Source organism: Anoplopoma fimbria, chromosome 24, assembly GCF_027596085.1.
Source record: "Anoplopoma fimbria isolate UVic2021 breed Golden Eagle Sablefish chromosome 24, Afim_UVic_2022, whole genome shotgun sequence".
NCBI lineage: Eukaryota > Metazoa > Chordata > Actinopteri > Perciformes > Anoplopomatidae > Anoplopoma > Anoplopoma fimbria.
In genome coordinates, this window is record NC_072472.1 from 19,705,311 (window position 1) to 19,718,845 (window position 13,535).

Consider the following 13,535-nt stretch of genomic DNA (forward strand, 5'->3'; position numbering starts at 1 on the left):
TTCTTAGGTGACAGGAGTGGCACCCGGTGTGGTCTTCTGCTGCAGTAGCCCATCTGCTTCAAGGTTCAACGTGTTGTGCGTTCAGAGATGGTATTCTGCATACCTTGGTTGTAACGAGTGGTTATTTGAGTTACTGTTGCCTTTCTATCATCTCGAACCACTTAGCCCATTCTCCTCTGACATCAACAAGGCATTTTCGTCAACACAACTGCCACTCACTGGATATTTTCTCTATTTCAGACCATTCTCTTTAAACCCGAAAGACAGTTGTGCGTGATCAGCAGTTTTTGAAATACTCAGACCAGCCCATCTGGCACCAACAACCATGCCACGTTCAAAGTCACTTTCCCCATTCTGATGCTCGGTTTGAACTTCAGCAAGTCGTCTTCACCACGTCTAGATGCCTAAATGCATTGAGTTGCTGCCAACTGATTGGCTGATTAGCTATTTGTGTTAACAAGCAATTGAACAGGTGTGCCTAATAAAGTGGCCGGTGAGTGTACATGCACTTTCTTTAATAAAATAGCTTATAAAAGCGAGCCTATTGAGGTATTCATCCTCATTTTGGTTACATCCATAAGCAGTGTAAACATTTAAAATTACAAAAACATTCTGTACAACTTTAATTGCTATACACCAGTCCACCTATAGCCTAATCACACTAATTGGTGGATCATATTTCTTATGCCACAGAATGGCAACCTCCTCAGATATTCTGCCACACACCATTTCCCTGCTTAGATCTGTTATGGATTCCCCTGCCCCATGAAAATTATTATTAACAGAATTAAGCTTATCTAGGTCCTGTTTAGCTAATAAAGTCTCTTGTATACACAAGATATTGGCGCTCTCCATGAGCGTGTCAATAACTATGCATCGCGCTTTGTCCCCAGTGCTCTGTCCCAGGGCTCTGGGCTGTATGATAGCAATTTCCGTGGCATGCTTCAGCGTGCAACCCTCCTTTATGGGGGTAACCCAAACAATGCTGTTTAATCTTGCATCAGCATTTCAGCGTTTTTATGCGTTGTTATCGTACGTAGATCCTTGCAGACATTTGTCTGCAATTACATAGCCTGTTTCATGGTAGAGATGTACGTACTTAGACGCTTGATTTTCCCCAGCAGGCACGATCACTTAAAGCCTATAACACTTCCATCAACACAGGACACCAGCTGAGGTTAAGAACAGTGTAAACACAAAGCTGATCTCTCCTCAGGTCCAGTAACGAGGGTTCGGTTTACATCCAGAGGCCCCTTCATCAGCACAGTCCCACCTCCTCTGTCACCTCTGTGGGCTCCTTGTCCCGCACGCAGTCCTCCACCCTAAGCAGCATGATCAGTGCTACCCACTCCTCCCATTCCTCCTTCCCTCACCCTCACCCGCACCCGCAGAGCCAGGGAGAGCCCTTCCCTAGTATGGGGCTCCATAGTCCACAGAGTCCCAGCTCCCACCAAGCAAGCGAGCCCTTCACCATGGGGCCCATTCACCCAACACATCCAAGAACTCAAGGTTTACCTTATGACCCCTACGGCTCCAACCCGAGAATGCACCATCAGTATCAACAACAGCAGCAGCAGTTTCAAAGACCTCCGCCTCCCCAGCCCCAGCCCCTAGTCCAGGCCGGACATTTCCCTCACCCGTACTCCTACTACCACCTGCAAGGGGAGCCTTTAAGCATGATGGTGCGTGCCCACCAGATGGTAGATGTGCTAACGGAGGAGAACAAGATGCTGAGGCAGGAGATGGAGGCCTGTCGCGAGAAAGTCACCAAGTTGCACAAGGTAATCTTTAAATAATGAATCTAAGTACACTGGCTGATGTACACTGTAAGAATATTTAATCGCTGTATGTGTTACACCTGTCCATACTAACCGCAAAGAGCTAAAAGCACTTCAATATATGTGATGGGGATCAAAATGCACAGTCCTCGATCTGTATACAAATGTATTTTGTTGTTAAATATATGATAATTTAGTGGTTGCTGATAAAGTTGCTTTAAACAAAATTAACTGCTAAATGAATGTGTTGTTAAGCAAACACGTGTATGCTACCTCAAGGGCGAAGAAATGGTAAATGGACTTGTATAGCGCTTTTCTAGTCCTCCGACCACTCAAAGCGCTTTTTACATTACATATCATTCACCCATTCACACACTGATGACAGGGGCTACCATGCAAGGTGCCACCTGCCCATCTGGACTCTAAGTCTAACTAACATTCATACAACATCCACACACTGATGGCACAGCCCTCAGGAGCAACTTGGGGTTAAGTGTCTTGCCCAAGGACACATCGACATTGACTGCCGGAGCAGGGGATCGAACCGCCGATCAGACAGACTCAGACATATTCTGTCTAATTTTAAAGTGACACATTTTTGATCTTGCAAACTAGAGTGGAAAAAAAACAGCTGCACAATAGACATTGGATCTGTGTCCCTCAAGGATCAAATATTTCAGCACTACAACTATCATGCAATTTCACTTGTTATTGTGTTTGAAGTGCTGGCGGTCATCAGAGAAGTTTGATGACATACTTTCCAGTGCAAAGCTGAGCTAACAGTTGAAGTTCAGGTGACCTAAGTTAACTCATTTAGAATAATTCACTCAACCACTTTTTTTTGGACAAACACATGATCATTCTTTTGTGCTTCAATATAATTCTTTCAACTTTAGATTCTTAGTTTGTAAAGCCCAAAACACCCAGACATGGCAGGGTGAGTAGGGAAGACCTCACCTTTGGTGAAGATCAGGCTGTGAACAGTGTTTAGGTGAGGCCAGTTTTTACCCATGTCAATAGTTGGGCGTAAATATGGATATACAGAATGGAAATAACTTCTACAACATTTTGATTAAAGTTTTGTACATCTCCCTCTCTTCACTGTGTTTCCTTTCATTTCTCTTGTTTCTATGGGCAGTTGGAAACAGAGATCCAGCTGGTGTCAGAGGCATATGAAAACCTGGCCAAGTCTTCATCAAAGAGGGAGGCCCTGGAGAAAACCATGAGGAGTAAACTGGAGCTGGAGGTGCGCCGGCTTCACGACTTCAACAGAGACCTCCGAGGTGAGAGAGCAGGGAGGTGCAATAACCATGCAATAACTGTCGAAATCACAGTCTTTCTGCAAATTCGGTATATTACCACACAAGTGGAACAGGCTTACATTGTGCTTTGTTTTAATCAGGAATTTAAGGTTTAAGGTTTATTTTGGCTATAGTGCATAACACTCAGGAATATATTCCTACGGAAGCCATGAGAGCCAAGAACACACACTTCCTGCAATTAGATTAATTGCCTGCACCAAGGTGATGAATTTAATGTTTTACACCCTCTTCCCCCTATAGATATGGAACATAACCAGAGAAAAATCATTACTTGATGAGGTCTGACAGCCTTCATTTTCTAATAATTAGCCATGTGCATCAGTTTGTCTGAGAAGTGATGAAAGATTCACTGTGAACATGTGAGGTAAAAGTCATTTTATTCCACTACATTGGTCATTTTTCAATGTAAAACCAGTTACTTTCATTGTGGCTCTCGAAGAACAGTAGTCAGGTAATTATTTCTGGTAAAATACACTGATAAAAGTACAAAAGGAATCACAGTAAAGGTTTATTGATTACTGAAGGAGCTCTCCCCACACACATCAACAGATGAGGCCCTCTGAGTCAAGTTTGTAATTTGTGATTTTGGGCTATACAAAATAAACTGAATTGAATTGAATTGAATGATGGGCAGCAGTAGCTCAGTCTGTTGGGACTTGGCTTGAGAGGTGGAGAGGCTGGGGAGGTGCCAGTTCGCCTCCTGGGCAAAGCCAAGGTGCCGTTGAACAAGGCACCGTACCTCAAACTGCCCCCCAGGCACTGTATAAATAGCTGCCGTCTGCTCCTGCTACTAGGATGGGTTAAATGCAGAGACCTAATTGCTTTGCTATGTACATTTATGACAATAAAAGTTGATCAGATTTGAGACAGAGATTTCTGGCTTTATAGTTTGATGATCCTGCTATAGGGGCCATCTATGAGCAAATGGCATGTCATTTGTCATGGTGATTCACACATATCTACATATGTCCCCCAAATGTGGTTGCACTAGCACAAAGAATACAGAATGGTAAATGGACTGTACTTGTTTAGCGCTTTTCTAGTCTTCCGACCACTCAAAGCGCTTTTACATAACTAATCATTCACCCTTTCATACCCATTCATACACTGATGACAGGGCTACCATGCAAGGTGCCACCTGCCCATCAGGGTCTCTCTAATCATTCACACCCATTCATACACCGATGGCACAGCCTTCGGGAGCAACTCAGGGTTAAGTGTCTTGCCCAAGGACACATCGACATGGACTGCCGGAGCCAGGGATTGATCCTCTGATTGGAGGACGACCCTGCTCTCCACTGAGCCACAGCCGCCCCCAGAAGAAGCCGACAGCATTTGAGAAAACTTTCAGGGACAACAATAGCAAAACTGTACGGAACAAAAATCCCAAAAAGCAAAGTGTACGGCTTGGTCCAGATATGTTCTGTACCAATTTTAGTGACAATTTGTCTTTAAAAAAACTGATTTGACAAAATAATTAGTTTTTTGAAACTTGAGGTTCAAAAGTTACTGGCCAAAACAGTTGGTTGGTATAGCGTTTGTTGTTATGGCACCACCATCCGGCCAACCTACACCACATATGACATGGTGTAATAACTAATATTCATCATCTGTCTACTCCGTAATAAACTCTAAAACAGAAATGTGCTTGGTTGCTAACAGTCAGTACAAACTATGTGATGACAGGTAACAACAGGGAAAAGCAGGACTCAAATGCACAACCAAAAACACAGGATAAGGTGTAGGTAAAACAGTGTTTACTTGTAAGCAGAGGTTCGGTACACAAGAAAGCAGTCAGAACATGCAAACGAATCAGGCGGGGATCAGGCAAAAATGTAGGCGACAAAAAACAGGCAGTGATCACAAAAAACAGGAACACTTGACACAAAGACCTAAGATGAACTAGCACAGAGACAGGGGAACACAGGGTTTAAATACACTGGGGAGGTGTAGGTAATTAGACACAGGTGGGATCAATCAGGGGTGAGACAGACAATCAAAGTTGTGGGAAAACACATAAAGGCAGAGAAGTGAAGTGACCTAAAACAAGAGGAGAGGTAGAGAAGTAACACAAAATAAAACAGGAAACACTGACAAATGCTGAAATAAGAAAAACGGGGCCAAGCAGCCACTTATTCCCCCACCTTCTTTTCCATGGCCCGCCACCAGAAGCATTGTTTAATGACGAACCCGTTCCTGCGAACCCAGGATGGCAGGAGATGAGGGATGTTTCAGCCCAATGGAAGACCTGGGAGCGGAGAGAAACAGAAAAAAACTATTGATTGGGAGGGCAGCAATACGGAGTAGGATTGTCTCTCAGGGCTTGTCTGACCTTTTCCTCAATAATCCAAGAGAGAGCCCCAACCACACAGGAGAAAGACAGGATGCTGGAGGGGGAACTGGGAACAGTCTTAGGCTCAAACAGGTGTTACAGAGTATCTGGCTTGATATTTCTGGAGCTTGGACAGTAGGAATGGAGAAACCTAAACGGCTAAAAAGGTGGCTCAACCTGGCTGCCGTTGAGTCGTCTGGCCGACCGGATATAATCCAGGCTCTGCCAGCTGCTCCCTGTTACCCACATCGTAGTTGGTCTCCGCTGTGGAAAGCTTACGGGACAGGAAGGCACAGGGGTGAATCTTGTTGTCTGATGGGGATCCCTGAGAAAGTAAAGCCAGTCAAAAATCCACGATGAATTGCTGGTGGGGGCCTGGGAAAGCGAGGATAGGTGCAGAAATGAAACCGTCCCTCAGTCTGCGAAAAGATCATTGAAATGAAAGATCATTGGGAGAGGTAAGAGCAGGCAGGGGAGCGGAAACGGCACTAAATTTCCTAATGAACTGTCTATAACAGTTAGCAAAGCCTAGGAACTGTTGAACCAACTTTCGTCTAGCAGGCGTAAGCCACTCGGCAACAGCATTTTGTCCAGATAGATGAACACAGACTTGTTAAGCAGGTCACAGAGGACATTTTTCACCAGGCCCTGAAAGACCAAAAGGTATGACTAGGTACTCGTATTGTCCGCTTGGAGTGTTGAAGGTGCACTCTAAAAATGTCATCTTAAAGTAACGGTAAAATACTGGCAGCAGAGACACCAGTGATTTATTGTTATTTTACAGTATATACCAGTATATTTCTGTGTATTTACAAAAGGTAATAAAACTTATTTTGCATTTAATTCCCCAAAAAACAACAAAAGAAAGTAAAAAAAAACAAGAATTCATATACAATACGATATACCTGCAGTTTATTACATGCCAATCATTCATACAGCTGACTTTATAAGACAAATAATATTCGGGAACATTTGTAATCCAAAACTAAAGAAATACTACATGAAAGAGTAAAGGAGAAAGATAAGAGAAGGAGAAAGAGAGAGTGAGCCGTGAGAGAGGATTTGACAGCATCACTTCTTCATCGTCTTAGAGATACACTGGCAATTTCAGGTCTCAACTCCCTTTCAATAATCGACCAGTTATAATAGCACAAATAAACACAGTTGGGTAACCACCATTACATCTGCACACTGTAATTGGCGATTAACTTTACTTAAGGGCGGCTGTGGCTCAGTGGAGAGCAGGGTCGTCCCCCAATCAGAGGATCAGCGGTTCGATCCCTGGCTCCGGCAGTCCATGTCGATGTGTCCTTGGGCAAGACACTTAACCCCGAGTTGCTCCTGCAGGCTGTTCCTGCGGTGTATGTATGTGTATGAATGTTAGCGAGGGTCCTGATGTTCAGGTGGCACCTTGCATGGTAGCTCCTGTCATCAGTGTATGAATGGGTGTGAATGGGTGAATGATTAGTAATGTAAAAGCGCTTTGAGTGGTCGGAAGACTAGAAAAGCGCTATACAAGTACAGTCCATTTACCATTTAGGTACATTTACTGACTATGCTGTAAGTTAGCTAACGTTACTGCAGCTACTTGAGCTCGAGCTAGCTAACATTTCGGAGCACGCTTCGCAAATTTTAGCAACCTGGTGTACTGTAAATTGTTCTCTTCATATATTTAAGTGTGTGGGTATCTATTATACCAGTTTGAGCAACCTGATGTAATGAAAAAGTCCAATTGAAACATTTACAGTTTAATAATCATGAAGACAAAACAATACTTGACGCTGTCACATCTGCGTGATAAACGTAACTTAACCTCGGCTCCTCGGTTGATCTCCACATGGCTGTGCTCAGAAGGATGACTACAGAAGCTGTGCTGTCCAAAGTCATGTTCAGGAACAGCTGGTCAGGAACAGCCGGCAGTTTGATTAATAAAAATGTGCTATCATCATAGCAGAAACATTAGCCTACAATCAACAGGAATATGATATTAGATATTAGTGTATTTCCACCCCTTCACAGAAAATACTGTATTATGCTGATAGATTACAGTCATTGCCACTATGGTTAACCAATGGCATTACCTGTTAATTTTCATGCAAAGGATACATATTTAACTGTATGTTACAGTTATTATGAAATACTGTAAGATACTGTTTTAAATCCATCGTAAATTTACAGCAACTCATTACATTGTGGTTTTCCACTGGTCCCTTTCTCTTATGCTCACCAAGTGATAAGCATTTCTTAAGTCTACATTGCTAAATACTTTAGCTTCTTGAGAAGCTTAAAAGCCGAGGAAATAAGAGGATGGGGGTACCTGTTCTTAACTGTAATTTCATTGAGGTCACACTAGTTGATGCAGGGGCAAAAAGACTTGTCCTTCTTTTCCACAAAGAAAAACCCGGCCACAGCAAGAGATGTGGATGGCCTGATAATACCAGGTGCGAGGGAAGTGTCAATGTACTCCTGCATTTCCATCCTCTCTCTGGCCGATAGGGAGTACAAGCTTCCTAAGGGGAGAGCCTTTCCGGGAAGGAGGTCTGTGCCGCAGGCCTTGTTGAATACCTCCCTACACAGGGAGTTTGCCAAGGTAGGTGCGGACATAGGAGTAGTCCGTACAGGAAGCACAGAGACTTCCATCTGGGCGGGAGATAAGGAGTTGGGGAAGTGACATATACTGAGGTGGTTATGAAGCGCTCAGGTCAGGGGTCATCTTGGTGCATCTTGTTGTAGATAGGGGAACTTTCCTGATGCTGCTTCTACTCTGATGGATTCTGTTTGGCGGGTCAAGCAACACCTCATCAAACAGAAGCTTCAGAACCAAGAAGGTCACTCAGATAGACCTGTAAAATGTGGCAGATTCAGTATAAGATTATTCTGAATAATCTTGTGTAGTTATTTCTTAGATGGATAGTGCTGTTTGATCTATTCCGACAGAACCTGTGCGCACCTGGCTAATTATTATGCAGATAATGTCATTGTCTCGGTTTTGGAACAATATTTTTGTCATCTACTGATAGGTAGATCTAATTGAACCCTAGCTCTTCCAGTCCCCATGTGCAAGTGTCCTTGCAAGTCCATAATGTTCTGAAGACATTACAGGTTAAAACATTTGATTAACTACAATTTAAACAATGCATGGAATTTATTAACTCTAAGGGAACTTCCCAATCTGTTTATTGTTGACACTCACTTCTTTACAGAGTCTTGTGTCGTTTCTCAGACAAACGGAAGCACATGGTTAATTATTAAAGAGAATTCTGGTCTGGTCAGATATTTTATCCAACAATAATTCTTCCCTGGTTGCATTCCGCATTGACCAGGGAAAGATGGTATAAAGAGGTTAGGCCGACTGCAGGTGAATCTTTGTTATTGCAGGAATTAATAATAAGGCCCAAGCACCAACGGAGTTCGTGCAGAGGACCTATTTTTACTCTTATGATGATTATTATTATTATTATTATTATTATTAGGACATATTTTGTGGATCAACACAAAACCAGACAAAAGTCAACAACCCTTGGGCTAATCATCACAAAACTTGCATGATATTTCAACAAGAGTACCTGAAAAACACGCTGAAAGTTGAATTACAAATCAACCACTAGTTGGCGCAAAACTGAAAAACACTTGCCAGTCTCAGAAGTCCATTTGAGTTGAAATTTGACACACGTCCAGCTGAATGTGTTCTTCACATTGCTCCGCTGATTTCATAGGTCCGCCCACTAGAATTTCCACATTTTGCTGCCAATTTTCTTAGGGTTAATTTTTGGAATAACAATGGGAAAGGTTATCAAATGCTTTTTGATATCTTCTAGATATTGACCAATGAACTTCAAAAGTGTGTGGCTCATCACAAAAATTGACCAAAGTCAAAAACCTTCAGGCGAATCACTACAAAACATGCAACATGTCCACAAAAGGGACACACTTATGTTTTATGCTTTTTTCAGACCTTTTCTTAGTTTATAATGGGTGTGTATTGCGTAGCTTAGAGTGCGTTATGTCATCGCTAGAGTGAGAGCAGCTTCAGAATCTTGTGATTTTTTTTTTTTTTTTTTTTTTTTAAAGTTTGTGATTGTGACCAATCACAACAGAGAGGGTTAGCTGACCAATCAGGGCAGACTTTGCTTTCTGGAGGGAGGAGCAAGCTCTACAACGGAGCATTTCAGAGAAGAGGTGTGAGGAAGAGGATGAGAAAAACAAGGAGGATTATGAGCATTAACGCATGTAAACATGTTGTAACTGTAACTTGAGATAAAAATATGCACCCGGAAAATAGCACAATAGGACCTGTTTAAGACCTTTGCAATGAAAGTTATAAAAATATCAAAGATGCGCACACCTATGATGCTGTGGTGCTAGGGCAAAAAGCACCATTCGCCCTGAAATAGGAAGTTGACTTCCTAACTAATTAGTGGGCTAATTAGGATTCTAACAGACTGGCAGTGGCTGTGGCTCAGAAGGTAGAGCATGTCATCCCTCAATCAGAAGATAGGTAGTTTGATCCAATCTGGTAGTTTGATCTTGACCTGGTCCCTGTGGGAAGGCTGTCCATAGTCAATGTGTGCCATTTGGGAAGGCTGTGACCCCATGTGGGAAGTGTCCATCAGTGTGGGAAGGCTGTGCCATCATTGTGGGAAGGATGTGCCATTGGTGTGTTAATGGGTGTGAAGGCTTAGATAGTCCCGATGGGCAGGTTGCACCTTACATGGTAGCCCATGCCATCGTGGTGTGAATGGGTGGATGACGTGTATAATGACATAATAATAATAATAACAATAATATACATTAGAAGAACAGTATGTCCTCTGCTTTGACTTTGTTGGTGCTCAGGCCTAATAGGGCCTTTGTCACCCTAATACTAATTATCTTATCAATTTCAATAGGACCTATGAACAAATAACTTCGTTGTTGTTTGGGCTGTAAAAATATATAAAAGGCTGCAAGCAGAATTGATCGTGGCCCTCGCTCCTTTAAGCATGCCGAGGGTACTGGCGGGACTCTGGTTGATGCGGCCATGCAATTGCGTGCACAAGTTAGACGGTATTTACTGCATGGACCAGCAGCGTAGCCAGGTCATTTTGCCAGGTCTTAAGCTTCGAATGGTTTGAGTGTAGCTCCAAATACAATCATAAGCATAAACATAAACCATAAATCATAGTAAATGCAGTTCAAAAAAATCTGCTGTTTGTGCAGATGGCTCTGACAGTGCTTAGAGGAAAAATGGCAAAATGTTTAGTTCATGTAGCTCATGTAGTATAATCTTTAATATGAATTAGGCTGGTTGCAATTTGATTTAGTTTAACAAACGTCACGTTGCAATGAATTACTTTACATTACGACGTGGCTCCAAAATCAACAAAACAATTCACTTTACTATTAATGAAAACTCCCTGTGCAGCCTGATTTGAAAACTTTTGTTATCCACTTTTTGATCTGCAAACATCTTACTGTGCAAGTAGAGTCGAGATACAACAGCATGTTTTTTAATGGTGAATCATGTAAAATGGCCAACAAGCTAGGGCAACATCGTTCCATGAAATCTCTAACTTTTGATACATTTTCATCACGTCTTTAGATTGAGCCTGGAAATGGCAAAAAACACAAATTGGCCAACTTCCAGTTGAGTTTAGAGCATGGCTCCAAGAGACTCCAAGTCTACATGTGCCTACCAAACTTTATGCATCTAGGTCAATCATACTGCGAGTGCTCCTTCGACAAAATATTATAGGGGGCACTATCGAGCTCTCTCGCCAATCCCAAGCACCACAAACATATCTAATAACTACATGTAAGTCTGTGACAAGTTTGGTTTCTGTTTTGAGCATTTTTAACCCCTCAAAAACACCTTTTGTTTTTCATGAGCAAGAAATGAGTTGCAACGGTAGGAGGAGTTTGTGCGGCACCTTGACACGGTCAAAAAACGACATGAAAATCAAAATGGCCAACTACCTGTCATAATACCTCCAAGAGACTGTATTGTAGGTCTCATCATGTTACATATACCTACAGAATTTTCTAAAGCTTGGTGAAACGCAATGTCAGGGCTACTTTAAAGGAGGCGCTATCGAGGCCTTTTCTCATACCACTGCTTGACACCCAAATCAGACGGCTATTTTCGCCAAGACTGTTGGCATGCCAGATTTCAAGAGTTGAAAACTGGTAGGATATGTTACATGATAATGTTAAAACACATATGTAAAACTATTCTGAAATCGCTCAATAGGTGGCGCCACCCATTACAATCCAGTGCATGTGTACAACATGTCCCCATTTATGCCTGGCGTGACTTTTGAGTGTACAAGGACTGACAGCGGCATGTTATGATAAAAGAAGAGTGTGATTGGTCCAAGTCATTCTTTAGAGAGAATTAAACCAACTGAGAAGACTTTCGTCAGCTTAGTGAAGCCCAAAACCAGCTTGATGCTGCCTGCAATTTTAATAATGTCAATTCAGCTGCTTCCTTTTTTCTTTTTCTTTTTTAAGCATTAAAAAAAGGTTAGAACCCAGAATGGCAGCTTGTGCCTATATTTTTATATTTTTATCGTGTGTTTTTCCCAACTCTGAGCATGTGTGTTGTTGTTTTAAAGAACGCATGGAGACGGCCAATAAGCAGCTCACTGCTAAAGAGTGTGACTGCTCAGAGGACAACCGCAAAACCATCTCCCAGCTAGTTGTACAGAGTAAGTGCAACACCCTCTCATGTTGTAGCCATGTTTTGACACATTCTGCTCCTTTTCGTAAATCCTAAGCACTACACTGCTACATCCATCATGTGTCAGCAGGACAGTGTTATTATACAGCATACGGTTGCTTGCTTGTGATATTCCATGTTGTGATTTTTGACGGATCATGTGAAAGGCCGGGAGGTCACTTAGCCTTAGCTTAGAAGGCATTAGGCAGCAACATCTATCGTTACAGGAGCGGAAGAGGAGGATGTTTGACACAAACGGTAAATCGAGTCAATTTAAAAAACATTTTGAATCCATGTTAAACAGGATTTTTGTTTTATGTATCTATACTACTCGCGGACAAAAACGATCGCGATATTAAGCCTTGTCGATATATTTTTGCACAGCCCTAATTAAAATAACATTGTGTTTGTACATGTGTTTTAAGACAAAGAGACAATCCGTGAAAGGGAGAAGCTGGAGATGGAGTTGAATGCGCTGCGTTCCACCACAGAGGACCAGAGAAGACACATCGAGATCAGAGACCAGGCGCTTAACAACGCCCAGGCCAAAGTGGTCAAGCTTGAGGAGGAGGTAACCGCATCATTCTTACTGGATATAATGCTGGTAGTTGGATTTGGGTTTGACTGCTTGTTCCCCTTTTCATTAGAACAAGAAAATACTGATTTAGATAAAGAAGCCTAGGTGAATCTTAACAATTTCAGCCATGATGTGTTCTTATTAAACAAGAGACACAGAGAAACAGCTAACAGTAGTCTGATCATCTCAGGCCAGTTATGTCTTGTTGATAATATCTAAAATGTACATGATGTTTTACATTTCCCGTATGGCAGAAAGAGCCACAACTATGAAGCTGTGGGAGGTGGACTTTCAAACGGACAGTAAAAGCCTACACACATAACTGTCACAGGCAGGTTACACTGTAGCTGGCATGAACTTCCTCAAAGAAATATATACATGTCAGGGCTACTATGGAGATGGAGTTATGAAGAACTGTGATAAGTCAATTTTGGACTGCTTTTTGTCTGTGACAAGTTTCTGATCCCTGATGTTTTTGCTATAAGTTAAATCAGGCAGGAATCTTGTTAACATCTCAAATTACCTATGTATCGAGCTTAACATGAATTAAAGCTGCAAGCAGTGATGATCGTGACCTCACACCTTTGAACATGTCAGAGGTACTGGTGGAGAAGCTGGTTGACGCATCCTGAATATCTGTGACCACAAGACACCGTGTGTATGAGTTAGACGTTATTTTCCTGTGTGGCGTGTGTGACACAGGAAATGATATATTGCAAATATTCCACATAGTGGATTCCTTACTGTATCTGCTATGTGGCCCTAGAGAACAATTCAAAATTGCTGACTTTCGGGTTTATAGCATGGCCCCAAGACATTTTTTTGTCTA

The 13,535-nt window shown here is 42.3% G+C and overlaps 1 protein-coding gene across 2 annotated transcripts in view; it reads left to right on the forward strand.

Moving 5' to 3' along the window:
- amot (angiomotin) overlaps nucleotides 1-13,535 on the forward strand; it is a 71,164-nt gene that overhangs the window by 34,105 nt on the left and 23,524 nt on the right. For both annotated transcript variants that reach the window (XM_054625313.1, XM_054625315.1), the window contains 4 exons: nucleotides 1,217-1,781; nucleotides 2,917-3,061; nucleotides 12,026-12,118; nucleotides 12,555-12,700. In XM_054625313.1, coding sequence (XP_054481288.1) covers nucleotides 1,217-1,781; nucleotides 2,917-3,061; nucleotides 12,026-12,118; nucleotides 12,555-12,700 — 949 coding nt within the window. The remainder of the gene's footprint in view (nucleotides 1-1,216; nucleotides 1,782-2,916; nucleotides 3,062-12,025; nucleotides 12,119-12,554; nucleotides 12,701-13,535) is intronic.